Source organism: Trypanosoma conorhini, assembly GCF_003719485.1.
Source record: "Trypanosoma conorhini strain 025E chromosome Unknown Tco_14.4_contig_00075, whole genome shotgun sequence".
NCBI classification, from domain to species: domain Eukaryota; phylum Euglenozoa; class Kinetoplastea; order Trypanosomatida; family Trypanosomatidae; genus Trypanosoma; species Trypanosoma conorhini.
Genome location: NW_021704164.1, coordinates 19,305 through 38,469, shown reverse-complemented (window position 1 = coordinate 38,469; position 19,165 = coordinate 19,305). Strand labels below are relative to the sequence as shown.

The 19,165-nt window shown below is 55.0% G+C and overlaps 7 protein-coding genes across 7 annotated transcripts, besides 21 other annotated features; all 7 read left to right on the top strand.

Annotated features, from left to right (window-relative positions):
- Positions 1 to 392: 392 nt before the first annotated feature.
- Positions 393 to 1,199, top strand: Tco025E_02051 (uncharacterized protein; the record flags this gene model as incomplete). The annotated part of the gene is made up of 1 exon (XM_029368986.1): positions 393 to 1,199. One exon carries the CDS (start codon positions 393 to 395, stop codon positions 1,197 to 1,199), a length of 807 nt encoding a protein of 268 aa, XP_029230875.1.
- Positions 1,200 to 1,616: 417 nt separating this feature from the next.
- Positions 1,617 to 1,638: a microsatellite.
- A 369-nt stretch (positions 1,639 to 2,007) lies between these two features.
- Positions 2,008 to 2,036: a microsatellite.
- A 36-nt stretch (positions 2,037 to 2,072) lies between these two features.
- Positions 2,073 to 3,842, top strand: Tco025E_02050 (uncharacterized protein; the record flags this gene model as incomplete). The annotated part of the gene is made up of 1 exon (XM_029368985.1): positions 2,073 to 3,842. The coding sequence occupies one exon, from the start codon at positions 2,073 to 2,075 to the stop codon at positions 3,840 to 3,842; it is 1,770 nt and encodes a 589-aa protein (XP_029230874.1).
- A 304-nt stretch (positions 3,843 to 4,146) lies between these two features.
- Positions 4,147 to 4,173: a microsatellite.
- Positions 4,174 to 4,347: 174 nt separating this feature from the next.
- Positions 4,348 to 4,379: a microsatellite.
- A 149-nt stretch (positions 4,380 to 4,528) lies between these two features.
- Positions 4,529 to 4,570: a microsatellite.
- A 141-nt stretch (positions 4,571 to 4,711) lies between these two features.
- Positions 4,712 to 4,776: a microsatellite.
- Positions 4,777 to 5,292: 516 nt separating this feature from the next.
- Positions 5,293 to 5,347: a microsatellite.
- A 209-nt stretch (positions 5,348 to 5,556) lies between these two features.
- Positions 5,557 to 5,587: a microsatellite.
- A 195-nt stretch (positions 5,588 to 5,782) lies between these two features.
- Tco025E_02049 (putative SEC61-like (pretranslocation process) protein) lies at positions 5,783 to 7,228 on the top strand (the record flags this gene model as incomplete). Its single annotated transcript, XM_029368984.1, has 1 exon — positions 5,783 to 7,228. The coding sequence occupies one exon, from the start codon at positions 5,783 to 5,785 to the stop codon at positions 7,226 to 7,228; it is 1,446 nt and encodes a 481-aa protein (XP_029230873.1).
- Positions 7,229 to 7,316: 88 nt separating this feature from the next.
- Positions 7,317 to 7,365: a microsatellite.
- Positions 7,366 to 7,621: 256 nt separating this feature from the next.
- Positions 7,622 to 7,643: a microsatellite.
- A 128-nt stretch (positions 7,644 to 7,771) lies between these two features.
- Positions 7,772 to 7,792: a microsatellite.
- A 158-nt stretch (positions 7,793 to 7,950) lies between these two features.
- Positions 7,951 to 8,018: a microsatellite.
- Positions 8,019 to 8,073: 55 nt separating this feature from the next.
- Positions 8,074 to 8,099: a microsatellite.
- A 209-nt stretch (positions 8,100 to 8,308) lies between these two features.
- Positions 8,309 to 8,352: a sequence feature (A-rich).
- Positions 8,353 to 9,271: 919 nt separating this feature from the next.
- Positions 9,272 to 9,299: a microsatellite.
- Positions 9,300 to 9,585: 286 nt separating this feature from the next.
- Tco025E_02048 (uncharacterized protein) lies at positions 9,586 to 11,682 on the top strand (the record flags this gene model as incomplete). Its single annotated transcript, XM_029368983.1, has 1 exon — positions 9,586 to 11,682. One exon carries the CDS (start codon positions 9,586 to 9,588, stop codon positions 11,680 to 11,682), a length of 2,097 nt encoding a protein of 698 aa, XP_029230872.1.
- A 181-nt stretch (positions 11,683 to 11,863) lies between these two features.
- Positions 11,864 to 11,895: a sequence feature (A-rich).
- An 843-nt stretch (positions 11,896 to 12,738) lies between these two features.
- Tco025E_02047 (putative zinc finger domain protein) lies at positions 12,739 to 14,784 on the top strand (the record flags this gene model as incomplete). The annotated part of the gene is made up of 1 exon (XM_029368982.1): positions 12,739 to 14,784. One exon carries the CDS (start codon positions 12,739 to 12,741, stop codon positions 14,782 to 14,784), a length of 2,046 nt encoding a protein of 681 aa, XP_029230871.1.
- Positions 14,785 to 15,769: 985 nt separating this feature from the next.
- Tco025E_02046 (putative lanosterol 14-alpha-demethylase) lies at positions 15,770 to 17,215 on the top strand (the record flags this gene model as incomplete). The annotated part of the gene is made up of 1 exon (XM_029368981.1): positions 15,770 to 17,215. The coding sequence occupies one exon, from the start codon at positions 15,770 to 15,772 to the stop codon at positions 17,213 to 17,215; it is 1,446 nt and encodes a 481-aa protein (XP_029230870.1).
- A 74-nt stretch (positions 17,216 to 17,289) lies between these two features.
- Positions 17,290 to 17,307: a microsatellite.
- Positions 17,308 to 17,393: 86 nt separating this feature from the next.
- Positions 17,394 to 17,425: a microsatellite.
- Positions 17,415 to 17,448: a microsatellite.
- Positions 17,449 to 17,948: 500 nt separating this feature from the next.
- Positions 17,949 to 17,972: a microsatellite.
- A 176-nt stretch (positions 17,973 to 18,148) lies between these two features.
- Positions 18,149 to 18,179: a microsatellite.
- A 540-nt stretch (positions 18,180 to 18,719) lies between these two features.
- Positions 18,720 to 19,160, top strand: Tco025E_02045 (60S ribosomal protein L28; the record flags this gene model as incomplete). The annotated part of the gene is made up of 1 exon (XM_029368980.1): positions 18,720 to 19,160. The coding sequence occupies one exon, from the start codon at positions 18,720 to 18,722 to the stop codon at positions 19,158 to 19,160; it is 441 nt and encodes a 146-aa protein (XP_029230869.1).
- Between the last annotated feature and the right edge of the window lie 5 nt (positions 19,161 to 19,165).

Sequence of the window (19,165 nt, the reverse complement as noted above, 5' to 3'; positions counted from 1 at the left end):
GGAGCTGCTGGACACCTACGAATTTTGGGTCGCAGGGCACCTGACGAGGACTAGCGGTGGAGGTACACCCTCACTCCCGTTTTTTTTGTCACGTTTGGGGGCCTACGACCCCCACACATCCCTCCAGCTCGGAACAATGCCCCTGAGTGCGAGGAGGGAAGGAGACGAAAGAGAACATCTACCGCCGCGTGAGGGAGGGAGGTTTGCGCTTCCGCCGTCCTCCACGCCGCCTGGCTGCTGGCCGCGCCTGCTGTTATTCTTTCTACCTTGTTTGCTATGCCTTTCTCCGGTTCTTCCTCTTCTTCTTGCGGCTAGCGGTCATTTTGCACAGGCGGGAGGTCGTTTTACAAGGTTTTTTTTGTTTTCTTTCGTTGGCTTATTTCTCTTCCTTCATGTCGAAGCAGCTTTCTGTCGTCTCTGCGGGGGCTTCCGCGGCACTACTGCAGGCGGCCACCGCTATCGTCAATAAGGCCACCGCCGGAAAGCTTAGCGCAACAGCTGCCTCGGTGGCGGAAAAGCATGCTGTGGTGGTGGGGCCGGAGACGCCTGCTGGTGTTCACACGTCAGTAACTACCGCGCCGGCCTCGCCGGACCCGGCGTACGCCGGTGTCAAGACGGTGCTTGTGCGCGCCGTTCTGCCTCGTTCTTCGCCTGAAAAGGTGCAGCTGCGTGACGCGCTTGACGTGTTTCCTTCTGCAGGTATCAGCATGGATGCCGAGGTGCAGGCTGCCACGGATTCCTTTAAGAAGAGCGCGGAGGTGGCAGTGGCAAATGCAAGAAGGATTGGTGTGAATCGTGTCACCCTTGTGCTGAAGCAGGCAACGAAGTACAATAATGTCAACGACCTCTTCAGGAAGGTCTCAACGGAGGCGATTGAGGCCGCGGGGATGACAACAGAAGTGCAAAACACATCTGTTGTTACCAACCAGCTTCTTGTGCACCCCGAGTCCCTTGGCGTGGTGCTTCTGAACGACGTGTCACTCACGGAGAAAATCGAATTGGCCTATGCCGGAGCGATGGGAGGAGCCAGCCGCACGTATCATACAGTTAGCGGTAACAAGGTATCCGCGGGACACAGCTTCAAATCGGTGGCGCTGGCGGTGGCGCAGGAACTCCGGGAACTTGGAATGGGAAGTGAAGCCGAAAAGCTGGAGCTTGCGGCTGCGAAGAATCCCAGGGCAGTCCTTTCTGGCTTGTAAAGGGGGGAGGGGAAACGGCTGAGGTGTGTGGTCAAGATTGTGTAGTAGAATAGTAATTCACGCGGGGAGCACCGTCTTCCTCAGCGGTTGTGGTGAAGCGAGAAGGATGGAGGCTGAAGAAGAGCAAGATAAGGAACGAAATGAAAAAAAGTGAATGTCATGAGGGCTTCGTGAGGGTTGCATCACCCTTTGTTGGGGGAGGTGAAGTAGGAAGGGAGACGAATGTGACGGGAGAGGAGGAGGCTTGCGTGCATGTGAGTCAGTCTTCGTCTCAATGAGTGCGCACAGAATGCATGGAGGATTCAACGTGCCTCTATGACTTGTTGGTTGCGTCCTCACCCGTTTCCGTCACTGCAGGGGAGGCCAACAGCAACAACAGCTGAAGGAAAGCGTTGCTGCGTGAGGGAGGATAAAACATTATTTATTTATTTATTCATTTTTCTGCCATCCCGTCTTTACTTCTACTTTTTTTTGCGATTAACATAAAAACACACGTGCAAGGCCACGTAAGTAGCGCTAGAGAGGGGGAGGATAAACAAATAGGAGTATAAAGGAGACATTTGGCTCGACTGTCGCTTCAGTTGGAGCGGTTTTGAGCGAGCGCAGCTGTGCCTTGGGGTGTGGGCGTGTGTGCCCGGCCCGTCCCGAAGCTCACGTATAGGCCCGTGGGCGCGGCCTTCATTTCTCGGACGGTGTCGCAGTAAAAGTCCCATCGCTAGCGCTAGCAGGCAGAGTGTGTCACGCCAGGGAAAGGCTGGCTGCTGCAGGGAGGGCCTCAGCGGGGGAGCTGCACGGGGGGAACACGAGGGGGTAGGTGGTGGGTGGTGGGTGGGTGGGGAAAAGGGAGGACTTTCTGTGCATCTTCTTGACGCCATGTGGCCGAAGATGCGTGGTCCCCGTGCCGGTCACTCTTCTTCGTCAGACGGAGGAAGACGAGGTGCGACATACACTGCAGCAGTGCCTTCCGCCACCACCGTCACCGCTGCATCCACGACACTATTGCGTGCTCGCCCCAAGGGGCATTCGGAGCCGTGTTCCCCACAGCTGTCGAGTAATTTAAGCTTGCCGCCAACCCGCACCATTTTCATAAAAAATGTGCCGCCAACTGTGGACAATAGTCACAAATTACTGCCGTTTGTGCCCAATGAGGGACTTTTCTCCCTGCGGGTGAAACGCACTGGTGGCCGCGACGTCGGGTTTGCTGAGTACCAAACGCTAGAGTCTGCTCAGCAAGCGATGCAGTGGTTTTATAGGCTGGAGGTCACTGCAGGCATCGCATTTAATTGTTTTCCTCAGTTGCTGCGCTCTTGGACCCCAATTGCGCCAAGGTTTCGCTACCCGGTTCCGTACGATGAGTACAACTGCTGCGCTGCAGACCCCGCCCGCTCTACGGAGTTGCTGCTGAACAGCGTCATACTTATGGCGGAGTGGTCCCTCAGTACTCCGACGTATCGCCCCGCTTTTGACTCTTTCGTTGCATCTTCGCAGCCCTCGTCGCCCGAACATTATCACGACTTGGCTCAGACGACCATGGAGTGTGCACCACAAGAGTTATTTCAAGCGTCACGCGTTGGGTTTAGTTCGTTTCCAGGGCACCATCACGCAGACCCCTCCGCAGACACGGAGCTGCCCCAAAGGGCGCCGAGGCCGCACACTGCCCCCCGGGGAGTAGTTTTTAGAACCTCTGGGAGGGGGTCCACGGCGGAAGCGAGAGGCAGCGGGGGACGCAGTGAAACCGCGGCGGGGTGCCCACTAAGGGGTTGGGAGCCTGCGCAAGAGACAGCTTCAACTGGATGTCGCCGCCGAGAATCAAAAACTCTCTGCCCTCAGGGTCAGCGGGGCACTGGGTCCTCTCTCGCACGCAACACGCCCTTCTTGTCGCCTGACAAAGTCTCTCAACGGGGAGCGTGGGATTCTACTCTTGCGTCGGCGGTGTTGGATGACAAGGATCTCCCCAGCAGTACACTTTTTTTGCGGGTTACAGGCAATGGACAGCGTCGTCGACGCGAGGTTTCACCGTCCTCGCTGAGTCCGGGCGCGTCTTTCCGAAGAGAGGGAGATAGAATCGGTGCAGCGACTAGGGACTCTGAAGCCTCTCCATGCTTGCAATATCGCAATCGACGCAAGCCGCGGAGTCAGCAAGGGCCGCAGCTACGAAGTCTCTCTCCCGAGGGGTGGTCGCGCTTCCACCACCGGCACCAAAAGTGTTGTGTGAGGCAAATCCCATTGGGGGGGACGCCACTCACTCAGCAAATGACAGTTGCAACGAGTTTGGATGACGCAGTACCGCCACCCGCCTCGGATAAAGAAGATCCAGTCTGCAGTGAGTTCGTAGTGGATGAAGCGTCCATATCGCCAGTTTTATTGTCGCCGATCGACAACAGCGAAGGTGGCGACACTGAGGATGCAATAGTGGAGACGATCCTGAGCTGCAACTTCTTCTCGGAGCGTTTTGCTGGGGTTCGTTCGTATGTGCCGTACTCCAGCCGGTCCGGGTTTTTGCGGTTCGAGAGATCCGGAGATGCGCGAAGGTGCCTGGTGTGGCTGCGGAGGCAGCCGAATTTGGCGCCAGTGCTCAGCGTGCAGTTTGCGCGCGAGGACACAAGGCGCCGTCGTCGTCCACACAAGGCAAGGGCAGAATGAAAACCCGTCAGCACATTGTTTTCCTCCTTTTCGTATTTCTTCTTCATGCGTTGAGTACGAACTGGCGCATCTACGCTATATATTTACAAGCGCTTACACAGAACTGTGTGCTATTTATTTTTAGTTTTCTTTTTCTCTCACACACATGCATAAATAGTATGGCAGCGTCAGTGGGAGAGGTTCTGAGGAGAGCGATGGAGGGAGAGGGAGGCATGCAGGTGGATGTTGGCTGCTGTTTACTTCTTTTTTCTTTTTCGTACTGTTGCCGTCCCCTTCTCTGCATTCGTTCCGGCCTGCCTCCGTCGTGTGTGTGTGTGTGTGTGTGAGTATGGGAGGGGCTTGGAAACGAGGAAGAGTCGGGGCGGGGGAGGGGGGCACCGAGATGAATCGCACAGGCCGCAATACAGTACCATGGGGCTTGACCCTCGTGAAGGCAAGGAAGGTGGTGGATGGCAACGAATAACTGTGGAGGCAGCCGTAGTTTTATTGTTGTTTTGCGGGATACTATTTTTATTTTTATTTTTATTTTATTTTTTTGCTCTGCGAGTTGCTTTCAATCCCCTGCGGTTTTTCTGTTTATGTGCGATCCTGACGGGTGGGTGAATATGTCGTTTTTTTTTTCTGCATGCCTGATTCCAACATGCCTCCCCATCGTCTCTTATTTGTTTTTCTTCCAACCACGTTTGTTTGTACTTATTTGTATTTGTATTTGTTTTCTTTTTTTGCATCCGTGGATTCCATCACGTTATTTTGCTTTGCTTCCCCCGGGCCCACTCCCGTACCGCAGGCACCCTCATGGGCTTGCCGTTTCGCGGAGTGGTGGAGGGAGTTATCACGGCGGGCTTTTTTTTTTTTTCTACTGTCCGCCTGCACGGCACGCGCGCTGGCTGGCACACACACACGCTATCACGCACACCATCACGCACTCACGCACATGGCGTGACACACATAAATACATAAATACACATAAGCGGAAGCTTGTCGACACATTTTTGTGGGTCGCTTTTTGCTTCCACTCTTCGCCCACACGCTGACACCAGCCTCCGTCTCATTTCAATGTGGGTCTTGGTGAAGGCTCGTTTTTTTTTCCGCGTTCTTTGCGTCTTCCCCTCTCTTTTGATTTTTGCCTTATTTTCGTCTCTCCCGTGCGCCTCTGCGCGAGGCGCGGCGTGTGTGTTTTCACCGTCGCCAGCCGCTGGCCCTTCGCCAGGCCTAACGGCGCGGCGGCAGAGGTTTGGCCGTTGTTCATCTCCGGGTAGGCTTCTGCCTGTCTCGTTTTTAGCAGTTTGCCTCCATGGAGCGTCTTGTCCCGCAACTGCGCCCCCGACTCCCTAACCAACGGTCGGTGCTGGAAGTGACGGCGGCGACAAACCACGGCGGCGGAATACAATCAAAGCGGGTGCGCACGACTCGTTGAGAGGAGAGGGGGGGGGGAAGGGGAAGTGGCAGGATACACATGTACACACACACACACAGACACATACATACACGTATATATATATATAGTGTGTGTGGTGGTGGTGGGTAGACAAGCGATTTTTTCTTGTTTGTTTTATTATCGTCGCTAATATCAGCAATCCTCTGGATTTTGCTGGGGACGTCGTCGCTTGGGCACCGCAGCGGTGTGGGCGTGCCTGCATTTTACCTTTTTTTTTCTTCTTGCGGCGTGACAGGCAGTGACCGTGTCTGCTCTGCGTCCGACGCCACACCACATTTATTATTATTATTATTATTATTTTGTTTTTCCTCCTTTCTCTCTCTTTCTCGTCACTCTTCGTTATTTATTTATTTATTTTTCTCCGCGGCCGCAACGCCTGGGAGGAAAGTGAGGGATTTGGTGGCTTCCCGAAGGGCGGGCGCCGGCCAAACACACGCGAGCAACAGTCAAGGGCGATACAAATTTATTTATACGAGAAGGGAAATAAATTGGCGTCCTGGAGATGACGAACTACATGATGATGGCGCAGCCTCTTTTGGCGCTCCTCCCGGAGGTGTCGCGCCCGCAGCGTCTCCCGCCAATTAAAGAACGTATTATGTGGACGGCAGCTGCACTCTTCATCTTTCTGGTTTGCTGCCAGGTTCCTGTGTACGGTGCCCGTCCCGGCCAGGCGAGCGATCCTTTTTATTGGATGCGTGTGGTGCTGGCTAGCAACAAGGGGACACTCATGGAGCTTGGTATTTCGCCCATTGTCACCGCCTCACTGATCATGGAGCTGCTCTCGGGGGTGAGGCTAATCACCTACGATGTGAACAATAAGAAGGAGCGTGCTGTCTTTGAAGGAATTCAGAAAATTGCGGCTCTCGTCATCACCGCCGTTGAGGCCTTGGCGTACGTCAGTTCTGGCATGTACGGAGATGTGCGGGAGATTGGCACCATCATGTGTGGCTTCATCGTCGTGCAGCTTATGACAGCCACACTCATTTGCATTCTGCTGGACGAGCTGCTGCAGAAGGGGTGGGGCCTTGGCGCCGGCACATCACTTTTCATAGCCACAAACATCTGTGACACCATCATCTGGAAGAGCTTCTCCCCGTCAACCATCAACACCGGCCGTGGTGCGGAGTTTGAGGGCGCCATCATCGCCTTTTTTCATCTCTTGGTGTCGCGCTCCGACAAGGTGCGGGCGCTGAAGGAGGCCTTCTACCGTCCACAGTTGCCGAACCTCACCAACATTTTCGCCACACTTGTGGTGTTCGCCGTTGTTGTCTTCTTTCAGGGATTCCGCGTGCCGCTCATGACCAAGTCACGCAGCGTCGGTGCTGATCGTCAGCCGTACATGATCAAGCTCTTCTACACCAGCAACATGCCCATTATTCTCCAGGCCAGCGTTGTGTCAAACATCAACTTCTTCTCACAGATTCTCTCCCGCCGCTTTGGACAACACAACTTTCTCATCAACCTCCTTGGTCGTTGGGAGGAGCGTGCGTACAGCCAGAGCGGTCAGCTGTTCCCAGTGGGTGGTCTCGCGTACTACCTCACGCCCCCCGCCACCCTCTATGAGCTGCTGAATGACCCCATCCACGGTATCTTCTACGTCGTCTTCATCCTCTTCTCATGCGCCCTCTTCTCAAAGCTGTGGGTGACGATCAGCCACACTGGCCCACGCGATGTGGCAAAACGGCTTGTGGCAGAGGGTCGCTGGCTCGCGCAGGCTCGTGAGAGCGAGGAGGATATGGCGCGTCTGCTGGAGAAGTACATCCCTGTTGCGGCAAGCTTCGGTGGACTCTGCGTCGGGGCACTCACCATCTTTGCGGACTTTCTTGGCGCCATCGGTAGCGGCACAGGGATTCTCCTGGCCGTGACAATGATCAACCAGTACTTTGAAATCCTCCAGCAGGAGGGCAAGGACTTGGGCTACGGCTTCCTCAAGCAGAAGGTTGCGTAAATGCCTAGAGCACCCGGCGCTGGCGGGGCGGTGGTGTTGCGGCGGGCCGGCAGGGCTAAGTTCCGGTGAAGCGCGCCGAAGAAGACGGAAAAAAAGAGAGAAAAGAGAAAATAAAGCAACACAAACAAAAACAAAAAGGAGAAGAAGAAGGGAGCAACGAGCGGGGAGCGAGCACATTGTGTGTGCGTCTTTGCGTGGGAGGAGGCGAGGGATAAGCAAGAGGCCCAAAGAGAAAACGCGAGGGAGATATAAACGAGGCCTTTCTCCCCCTCCCGCCCCCTAACAGAAGCAACAGCAGCACCGAAGCATTTTTCTTCAGCACCGCCGTCATCGCCAACAGACACTCGCAGGTGCACGGTGCGTGGCAGCTGCGCGCGGCGCAGGGGAAAACAAATATATATATATATATATATATGTTTGGCTGCCTTTCTGCGGGTGATGGGGGCCCACACACGCTGACGTGTGCGCTTGTCGTTCGCCCCTCCCGCTGCACGTCTCCCTCCCTGCGCCCCCCACCGTCGCACCCCGCCCTGTCCAGTAGGCGTGTGTGTGTGTGTTTGTGTGCGCGGATGCCTCTGTCCACCCCTCTTCATGTACATTTATATGTATAAATGTATTGCTTCTCTGTGCGTGGGGCGGCGCGGGGTCTGACGGTGTGGGGGACGGAGGGAGTTAACAACACGGTGAAAAGGAAAGGGGGGGGGTCATGTCATGCCGTTACGAAGGAAAAAAAGAAAATAAAAAAATGGACAGGAGGAGATGCCTCAAGAAAAGGGAAAGAAAAAAAAAGGAGATGAATGAAGTAGGCTAAGTAACTGAATACGAAGGTACCGAACGGTAACTTAAGACGAAAGAGAGAGAGAGAGAGAGAAGCAACTGAAAAGTGGAGGAAGGGGAGGGAGGGGGGACCGAAGAGAAGTTGAATATCCATGTAAGCCCGCAAGGAAGACAATGACATCGGCAACAGAGGCAGTGGCAGCGCAAGGAGGAGGAACTAGGTGCATGCGTGCGTCTGGGTATTTGGGGTTGCAATTTTTAGCAACCAAAAACGAAGCCGAAAGAAACGGCCTTAACCCTTTCTTACATTTACCTCTACACATGCATTTCTTCTTACATTCACCTTTTTCGCTTCTTCCTTTGCTGACTTGCCTCTTGACAGCTGCGTGTTTACTTTGGGCAAGAGGCGGGGGCACCGGCTTGTCGCTGCTGCCTACTGCCTTTGGGCATGCACCTGTGCGGGCGGGGACAGCGCTGCTGTTCTCGGGGAGCTGCGGGAGACTGACGCGTCGGAGGGGGAACGGCGGGGCAGAAGTTGCCGGAAGCAATGGGGAGGGAAAGATGTGCTTGTCCACAACCCGGCACCAGGAGAATTAAGAGAGAAGCAGAAGAAGCGGTAAAACTGTGGGCAGAAGCGAAACGAAAGTGGACGCCCTACTTACTGTAATGTTTTTTCTGGGTCACCAAATGCGGCTTGTGGCGTTCCGCTACACTCGCAACAGCAATCCTCTACTGCTGTGTGCTTTCCACGGCGCTTCTTTTTCTCGATGCTGTGGCTTTTCGGTGTGCACACCCCTCCCCAATCCCTTTTTTTCTTTGGCTTTTTCTTCTTTATTCTTGCAGAGTGCTTTGCGCCCTGGTGTGTATTTGGCAATCGCTGCCGCCGCATGGACCTGGAGGGTGCGTCGTGTCTTTGTGGGGAAGTCCAAGTGCATGGCTCCCCCTGCTTTTTACTCTAGTGCGTGTTGTATGTGCGCCTGAGCATTCAGTTTCGCTTCTTCCGATGTTCTTTTTTTTTTTTCGCTCGGTGGATGTCTCCCCGTGCATGTGCGTGGGGCGGTGTGCCGTGTGCACCACTCGGAATGCAAAAAAAAAAGCAAGGGAAGACCAACCCCGCTCACATAACAAGCGGCATTGCCGCAGTATACGCACAGTGCTTGGTTCTGAAGAAACCGCGCGGCAGAATACTGGCACATTTAACATCTGCTTGGCGAGGGAAGAGACTGGTGGTGAGGCGCGGTGCCTCAAAAAAGGAGAGTAGCGACGCACACACACACACACACACACACACACATACGTACGAAAAACGGCATTCAGCAGCCAAGGAAACTTAAGAAGGACAACAAAAAGAAGAAGAGGCAAGCGGGTGGAATAGGGAGTGGCTGTGCCCTTTGCGTGGCGGTCTCTGCCCAGCGGCGAGTGAGGCGGAGAGCGAGCGGAGGTGCACAGGGGCACCACGAGAGAGGATTGGAGTTTTCTGCCTTTATATTCATCACTTTTCCTCTTTTACTTTCGCTCGCCGCACAGACAGGGAGAACGTTGTTTCTTGAGCCGGCACTCTGCTGTGACGCGCCTGGTCAATGGCAGCGAAGGCGGGGGGAACAAAGTCGTCCGCGGACGCATGGGCGGCCGCCGGTTGCGTGACGGCCGCGAATACAGACGAGAGAGGAGTAGTCGCCTTAGTGAGCAGAGCGAAGGGGGTGGGCATCATACTGCGCTGCTTGTCGTCCGGCCTTTGCATGGGCGCGGGGGAGGGGGAACTTGGCCGGACTCTTGCAGCCTACGACGCCATCGACGAAGACGCCGAGACCAACATTTTGGCACCCGTAACGCCTCTCCATTTTTGTCAGGCGCGGACCCACATCGAAGACTTCCTCGCTTCGTCCCTCTGGAGCCGCTCATTGTTCCTGTTCCAACTGCTCATGGGTGTTGAGTTGGACGCCGCATTGGACACCGCGCGATCGCTTCGCACGACGCCTGCCGAAACTTGCACTGCGACGCCTCCGCGAGGGGAAACTGTTGACGCCGTCGCCGTCTTCAACGTGCGCCGGGGCCCTCGCTCGGACGGTGCGACGCCGCGACGCAGAGGTGCGGAACAGGGGCGAAGCCTCACGCTGATGCTAGTTGTTAGTAGAGCTGTAGTTAGGGCGTTTGAATACCTGCAAGAAGGCGGCACTGATGATGGTGGACCATGGCTTGAGCTTTTTGTAAGTGCGGCCCGGCACGCGGTGCTTCTCCTGGAGGTACTGCTTCTTATTCGGTTTTTGATTCGAGGGCGGGAGGGGGGACGAGAGCCGACGCATCTCAGTGGGACACGGCGTTCCGAGGCACACTCAAGTCTATTGTACGCCACCATCCTTCGGGTGCTACATGCCTACGAGTGTGCAATATGCTGCGTTGCGCGTCGCAGGAGCGGGGATACGGCCCGGACTTGGATGCAGCGCAGTACAACGGTTCTCCGCACGTTGTTGACGAAATTGCTGGCGTGCGATGCCAAATTGATGAATATATTTATGAATGGATCAATGGGGGTTTCTGCAACGCCGCAGAAGTGCTTTACGGCGTCACAGGGAGGCCTCTTGACTCCGATGGTGACATTGCTGCTGCGCACAATGATGCTGACGAAGTGGGTCTCCGGCTCACACGGCAACTTCCCTCTATTGAGAGTACTAAATCCAAATTTAAGGCTAAGAAAGCGAAAGGAATGGCAAGGTGTGTTTATGCAGATGTTTCTTTGGTGGATGGCTTTGCCCATTGGAAGCTTCCGTCTGTGGCGTGACACGCTGAGGCGCATTGCAGTACACGCTTTTCCGGCTGTCCCACAGCCGCTAACTTCGCCTCCCCTAACCCTAACCCTATCGTTGTCGTTTTCGTCTGCATGGCCGGAAGAGGCGGTGGACGGCACGGCCCCGCCACTCGCCTCTGCGGCGGATATTGCGTGGTCGGCGTCTGAGTTGCACGGGTGCCAGCGGGAGATGGATATTGATGCCACTGAAATTCTGCTGGGGCTGCTGACTGAAGAGGCGGCTGACTGCGCCACCAACCACGAGACGGAGGCTTCGGTAGTCTACCAGCACTGCTTGCTCGCTGGCTTGGACGAGGCGGGCCACTTCTGCAGAAAGCAGCGAACTACCTCCATGTTGTGCGATGCCTATTTACCATTACCGTTGAATATCAAAAAGACGCCAGCTCATGCGGAATTGACGCCTCCCCACGAGGCGTTGCGCTTACGGCGCCTGAGTGAGAGTTGCGCCAGCTCTGTCATGACACAATTCCCCTGGAAGAGGCGCGTGCAGCAGAGGCGAGAAAGTCCCCGACTTTCCTTAGAAAACTCCACCGAAATCGATAGTGTCTCGCCATGTTGGAATTGCATCAGCCCCTCCTTTGCACACACTTCAGACAACGCGGAGCTTGGCTCTTGCAGTGGGAGGACATGCGGGGTTTTGACGGAGAACTCTTCGGTGGATGACTCGATGGAGCATTACGATCATCCTCCCGCCCTGGCCTGCTCAGCGCCAGCTTGTTCTTCTGACGAAGTTCGTGGCTTGGGCGAATCACTGACAGACGCACTTTCTCTCAGCGTATGCGATATCCGAAAGCGAGGGCCGAACAGTGTGAAGCCGCCTGCTTTAACCTTACCCTTGCCTGGTGAGCTTTATTCTAGCCTGTCAACTTAGAGGCAGTGCTACTCGCCGTACTCACCTCGATGTTTGAAAAGCATTTCTTCTTTCATGTGCTTCGTGCACGGAGCATATGGAGGGCGAGGGCTTATTCCCTCTCTCCTTTCCTCTCCTCCTCGCTTATTCATGCACTCAAACGCACACGAAGCAGAAGTGCGGGAAGGTGTGGGTAGTGGAAGTTTTGTTTTTGTTTTTGTTTTTTTTCTTCTGCCCTCATGTGGCGTACGATTGCAGGGGCCCATGAGGCGAGTATGCGCGTACTGAAGGGATTTGTGTGAAATAAATGTGATTTTTTTACCACTTTTTTTTTATTTGCATTAAGCGATTTTCCCTCCTTTTTTTTGTGTGCGATGTGTGGGCGAGTTGTGCTGAAAATGAAAAAAAGAAAAAACACACACACGCGCATGCACAACCATGCGCGCACGTTTTTTTCTTTTTCCTTCCCGCCACAGGTGGCGCAAAGTTTTTGTGTTGGCCGTTTATTTGTTTTTATAATGTACATGTAACTGCACACGCGCAGTGTTATTGTCACTGGTGTCTAGTGGGGAGGAGAGCCCGTTCGTCGCTGTGCGAACTCTGTGAATTTCCTTTCTACCTTTCCGTTTCCCCCTTCACTGGTGAGGTTTTCTATATTTTTTTTTTGGTTTTGCTGGGTGGCCGCCCCTGTGCGATATCTGTTTGACTGCCTTGTCTCGCCGCTGTGACTTCTCCGCGTGCCGGGTGTTATCGCGCGCGTGGGCCGGTTGCTTCCCTCCTTCTCTTTTCCACTCTCCGGCTGTTGCTCTCTCCTTCCTCCCCCACGCACCGCCACCCAATCGTGGGCGGAGGGTCAATCTGTCCTGCGCCTCCTCCTTCCCACTCTTTTTTTCTCCGGCGCAGAGGAGGTGTGAGACCTTCACCGCCACCACCCACGCGTTGAGCGAAGCTCGCCCCGCCGCATCCCCTCCACACTGGCGGGAAGGAGGAGAGGAAGGGAGGGGAGTTGACGCTTTCAGGGGCACCCCGGGGCGGAGGGAGCCAACGTGGCCGGCACCAAGCCGCGGCGGCGCAGCGATGGTACAGCCCAACGGCAAGGAGTGGCGGTTTCCCTCGTCAGCCGGGGGGCCGTCAAGGGAGGAGGCGGCGGCCGGCGCTTCGCTGCACCGCTCCTCCTCGTCACACGCCCGCCCCCATTCCCCCCCGCAAGTCACAAGCGTCGGCGCGGCGCAACGCACGGCTGGGGGCAGCGGCCGGCGGCTGGGCTCGTGGCTCAGCGACAGCAGGATAGAATTGGCAACGGCGGAGCAGGGGGAGACGAGTAGGCAGCGGCAGGAACACCATCGCCGACATCGACGAAGCCACCACCACTCGAGGGCGAGCGACGACGCCGCTGTGCCCGGCACAGACGCTGACGTCGAGGGAAATAGGCGGCACAAGCACCACAAACACGGTCACAGGAGGAGCAGTGTGCGCGCCAGTGAGGGTTTGAAGGCGATGACGTTGGCACCGGCCGTGAGCGCGGTAAACATTGACAGCCGGGATCCGACAGTAAATGGCGTAGACCTCTCTTCCAGCTCTTATCAGCAGAGTCAGGTGACTGAGGTGGTAATGGAGACTCCACTTGAGCGGGGGCGGGTGGAAGAGGAAAGGACGAAAAGAAGTAAAAGAATGGGCCATTCTGGGACGCCTCCCAGGACGTCCGTGTTTGATGGCCAAGAGTCGGATGCAGACAACTTCGCCTCCGATCCGCGATGTTCCCCATCTAGGCGCGCAACTCAGCAGGGGCATCTGATGAGGCACGTTTTTGTCACTACTGGCGGACGTAGACAGCTGCCAGTCCCCGTCCACGTCAATGGCGCACAGAGGGACGAGACGGCGGTGTTGCCCCTGCATCATAGAGTGTCACGCAGTGGTGTCAAGTCTCGCGAGGAGGGAGTACAGGAAGGAGACGGGATCGAAAAAAAGGGGTCAAGCATGAATGACAACTACGAGCCCTGTTTGGCGAAGAATGCTGCGCCACGTGAGGGTATGTATTCGCCCCTGGCCAAACCCAATGAAAATGCTGACCCGGTTCCCCGTGTCTTGGTTACTAAGGGGAGGCAACAGTGGTGCCCACGGGAGGTGTTTAACACGGAGTATGGTGAACGCCCTGTACTCATGGTGGAGAAAGAAGAATACATGGATCCTGTGATGCAGTGTGTTCCCCCATCTCCAGAGATTGCACCACATGGGATGCGTGGATCTTCGCGTGGTAGCTACTCCCCAATGGAGGAAACACTGAGGACTGTGCACGCTTCGGAGTCGGACAGTGGCGGGGCATCGTTTATGCGGAGTTACTCCAACCCACCATGTGCATCGTGCTGTGTCGATCGTTCAGTCCCAGACAGCTGGCAGTTTGCTCCTCGACGGCGGCACGCCTTTCAGTGGCCGCTTCATTATTTGCAGATAATTGCTTTGAGTGTGACGGCGCTTAGTACCTTCCTTTTTTGGATTTCGGTCGTACCGTCCTACTGTCTACTGTATCGCCACGGTGGATACTTGAGCAGTTTGCCCGAGTTGGCGGTACTCGTGCCTCTCACAGGATCGGCTATTCTGTCAACATGCATTTTGTGGGGTATATTGTCTTTTCGCGAAAACGGGGATATCTCAAATGAGGGGGAATCATGTGCCTATTGTCGACGGCTGACAAACTTGACTTCCAGGCACTGTAAAGCGTGCAACAAGTGCATTAGTGGATTTGATCACCACTGCAAATGGCTGAATGTGTGCATTGGGGAGAAAAATTACCGATTTTTTATTGGCTTCATCGTTTCTGCGCTTCTCAGCATGTTGCTGGCGTTTATCTCTGGTGTTGTTCTTTTGGCAAAATGGTGGACGCAACTGTCGGCGTACTCGTGGTTCTTTCGCATTGCCCCTCTCGTGCTCTGCGTACTCATGCTGGCTGCGGTGCCACCTCTCGTGCAGCTGCTTGGCTTCCACATCATGCTGCGTCGCCTCGGGATGACAACCTTTGAATACATCATGCGAAAGCGGCGGCAAGTCGTGCGGGATTCCCAATGGGACGGTGCTTCAGCCGGGGCTGTTAAAGAGCTCCAGGCGCATGAAGAAGCTGCTGCTTAGGAAGAGTAAGAAGAAAGAGGAGTAAGAAGAAAATCAAGCCCAATACGGTATATTTTTGGGCGCGAGTAGAGGGAGTGAGGCGCTGGACGCTATTTCTTTACGTGTGCCTATTGAAGGGGCCAATGCGGGTACCATTGGCTGCCAATGGCCTCTGTCCCTGTCTTTGCTTTAACCGCTCTGTATGTGTGTTTGTGTGTGCACGCGCGCGCGCGCGTGGGTGTGAGTGGCTATCTTAGAAGCATCGAGCAAAGAAGGGAACAAACCCCTGGAATGGAAAGTTGGATACGTAGGAGGGGAACATCGTCCCTTGTTTTTTTGTTTTTGTTTTGTGGGGACCATTTATATTGTTGCTGCCGCAACTTGGCATGTGAAGATGGTCTGCCGACGGTGTGGTGTTTGCCTGGGTCACGCCCCGCCCTCGGAGTATTCCTTGTTGTTGTCGCCGTCGTCGTTTTTTGTTTGCTTTTTTTTTTCATTTGCTTTTGCCAACAGTCTTGCTCTGTGCCCGTGTGCAAGAGTGTGTTTCCGCCTGCTTTTCAGTCATTGGGGCTGGAAGGCCAACCTTCTTTGCAACGTCGCTCCGCGTCTCCTCTTCACGGCGCGCAAAGGCAGCTGAGGGTTCTGCTTAAGTTTATACTTCCCCTTCGGCGGTGTTGCGTCTCTTGACACGATATGGCTGCGGCCCGGCGTCTCCCCGCCCCCCATCCACGCACCCACCATGCGCGTGTGTCTGTGCGTGGCGTGCCCCCCGTCATGTCGGGGAGGTGCAGCATAAAAATACAACCGCCGTGGGTATTCTCTTGCCTGCCCGCTGATTGCTTGCTTTCCCCCACCTTCTCGTTGCGCATGCGCAAGGAAGTAAAAGAAATAGAAAAAAAAGACATAAAATACAAGAATTAAACTAACAAGAGAAAAGTAAAAAAAACCGAAGAGAACAGTGTGACGCCCACACAAATACGCAACTATTGGGGTGATAAGCGTCAAAATGTTTTTTGAGGTTCTCATCTTTGGCCTTACGGCTCTTGTGCTGTACTCGGTGTACTTTGTCAAGTCATTCAACACTACCCGGCCAACAGACCCGCCCGTGTATCCTGTGTCGGTGCCTTTTGTAGGGCACCTTGTGCAGTTCGGCAATGACCCGCTGGGGTTTATGCAGCGATGCAAGCGTGAGCTTAAGTCTGGTATCTTCACCATCAACATTGCGGGAAAACGTCTGACGATTGTGGGCGATCCACGTGAGCATAGCCGGTTTTTCCTGCCCCGCAATGAGATCCTCTCCCCACGTGAGGTGTACAGCTTCATGGTCCCCGTGTTTGGCGAGGGCGTCGCCTACGCCGCGACGTACCCGAGGATGCGGGAGCAGCTGAACATCCTCGCGGAGGAATTGACCATTGCGAAGTTTCAGAACTTTGTCCCTGCGATCCAGCACGAGGTTCGCAAGTTCATGGCGGAGAATTGGAATAAGGAAGAGGGGGAGATCAACCTTCTCGAGGATTGTAGTGCCATGATCATCAACACGGCCTGTCAGTGCCTCTTTGGCGAGGATCTTCGCAAACGCCTGAATGCCCGACAATTTGCTCAGCTTTTGGCCAAGATGGAAAGCAGCCTAATCCCCGCCGCTGTCTTTGTTCCGTGGCTGCTGCGTTTGCCCCTGCCACACTCGGCTCGCTGCCGAGAGGCTCGCGCAGAACTTCAGTCAATTTTGAGCGAGATTATTATTGCCCGGGAGAAGGAGGAGGCGAGCAAAGATGCCAACACCTCGGACCTCTTGGCTGGGCTTCTTAAAGCCGTGTACCGTGACGGCACCCCCATGTCGCTTCATGAGGTGTGTGGCATGATCGTTGCCGCCATGTTTGCAGGTCAGCACACCTCGACTATCACCACGGCCTGGTCTATGCTGCATCTCATGCACCCAAAGAACAAGAGACACTTGGAAAAGTTGCGTAAGGAGATTAACGAATTCCCGGCACAGTTGAACTATGATAATGTCATGGATGAGATGCCATTTGCTGAGCGCTGCGCCCGGGAATCTATTCGCCGTGATCCTCCACTCTTAATGCTCATGCGCATGGTAAAGTCCGAGGTGAAGGTTGGCCCATACGTGGTTCCTAAAGGCGATATCATCGCCTGTTCACCCTTGCTCTCACACCAGGACGAGGAGGCGTTCCCAAATCCACGCGTGTGGGATCCGGAGCGTGAGGAGCAGATTGAGGGGGCTTTTGTCGGCTTCGGTGCCGGTGTGCACAAATGTATTGGGCAGAAGTTTGGTCTGTTGCAGGTCAAAACGGTTCTTGCCACTGCCTTCCGCGACTACGACTTCCAGTTGCTGCGGGAGGAGGTCCCGGAACCCGACTACCACACGATGGTCGTCGGTCCCACGTCCAGCCAGTGCCGCGTGAAGTACTTCCGCAAGAAGAAGCTGTCTTCGTGAGGCTGAGGCAGGCAACCACACAAAAGAAGGGGTAGGGGAACAAGGGGTGCGCTTAAGAGGCACAAAGAAAAGAAATATATATATATATATATTTTCTTATGATGAGAATACTAATAATAACAGCGGCAAGGAGGGGAACAGCTCGGGAGGGGCGGAGGGGTAAAGGGAGAAATCCGGATGGGTGGTGTGTCTTTTGTATGTGTGTGTGTGGGGGAGGGGGTGGGGGGGTGGGGCGCTTGGGGCGAGTTTGTTTGCGGCTGGGGAAGCTCCGCACGCCGAACTCCGGGAATACGGGGCAGCGGCACGAAGAAAGCGGAAACGTGCTCTGGACCAACCCCGCTGGCGTCAAAACAAGAACAAAAACAAAAGCCGTACGTTGCAGAGGGCTGACTGGCAAGGGAGCAGAAACACCTCACAGGCGTCAATAAACCGACAAGGAAAGCGAGCAAGAGTACGGAAAAAAAAAACCAAAAATTCGAGGATGGGAAAATTAGGCATTTAGAAGGCGGAAGGAAAATTCAAAAGGAAAACAAAAAGGGGTGGCGGTGTTTGAATTTTTTTTTTTACTCGTTTTTGTGCAGAGGAGGGATTACGTTGTCTGTAGTAAATAAAAGAGAGGAAGTGGAGAAGCGAGAAGCAGGGCAGGAAGAGGCGGGCACGGGATAAAAGGCGGCTGTGTGATGAGGCCGCCAGGGGCAACAGGGGCAGTGCGGGGGGTTAATCCACAGCAGGACCCCCCGCCCGCCCGCCTGCCTGCGTCGGCGATCCGAGCCTGCATCCCAGAAGGAGAGTGCCGGGGAATACACCCATTATTAGAGCAGCCAATGAGGAGGGTATGCAGAGGAAACTGACACAATGCCAAGTACAAAATGAAGGTATCATTTTTTTTTTGTCTCCTTTACCTTTATCTTGCTTTTATTTACACGTGTGTGCCTCGCACTTCTCTCGCTCTCTCTCTCTCTCTGTGTGTGTGTGGTGAATGGGTTTGAGTTTGCCCTTCAACCCTCCTTTGTGTTCGGTGCTGTTTTGGTCTGAGACTTGCACCTCACTCTTCCGCCGATGGTTTTCGCCTTCTTCTTTCCCATCTTCTCCATTCACCGTAAGTCACAAGGGCCGGTTTTCTCACACCGCGCTGGCCTTTTAGCATGCACAAGGACACCGCGGCAGTGGAAGGCAACATGGCTGGGCGGTACTCTTTGCTTTTCCGTTGTTGCTTTTTTGAAACTGGCTCCTGCCCGACTGACGGTGGTAGAACCCGTCGTTCCCTCCCCCCTCCTCTGCTTGAAGTAACGACGGTGGGGCGGCTGACGAGGCCCACGTGTACCCACCACTTTTGCGAACGGTGATTTTGTTCTTTCATTGAGACTCTTGACCCCTTGTCTTCCCCGACGTCTATCTTTTCTGCGCGGCTCCTTTTCCTTGTTGACTTTTCTTTGTTTCTCTCTTGGCTTGGCATCCCCGTGCACGCCCCAAACAACAAAGGGTCCCGATATCTTGAGGAGCCATGACGCACTCCACCGATCTTCAGTGGCTGGTGGTTCGCCAGAACAGCAAGTTCCTTCAGAAGCGCAACGGCATCCGCCTCAGCAGCGATCCCTTCAACAACAACGCGAACTGGACGAAGCGCCACGCCGGCTTCCTGAACACGAAGGCCGCCGTGGTGAAGACGAAGGGCGACCGCATCGTCGTGACGACGAAGAACGGCGAGGCGGGCAACAAGCCCAAGTCGATGTACCAGAAGGCCGTGATGGACGCCGGCGTGAAGGCCTCCGCTGTGAGCAAGGCCGTCGCCGCGGTGCGCCCCGACCTCGCCAACGTGGCCTTCCGCCGCGCACGCAAGATGGCGTTCACGGTGAACCACATGAACAAGGTGCGTGCCGCCCGCAAGGAGCGCTCGTCGAAGATCACGTTCCAGCGCAAGTCCGTCCGCCCCAAGCGCCACTGAGCGAC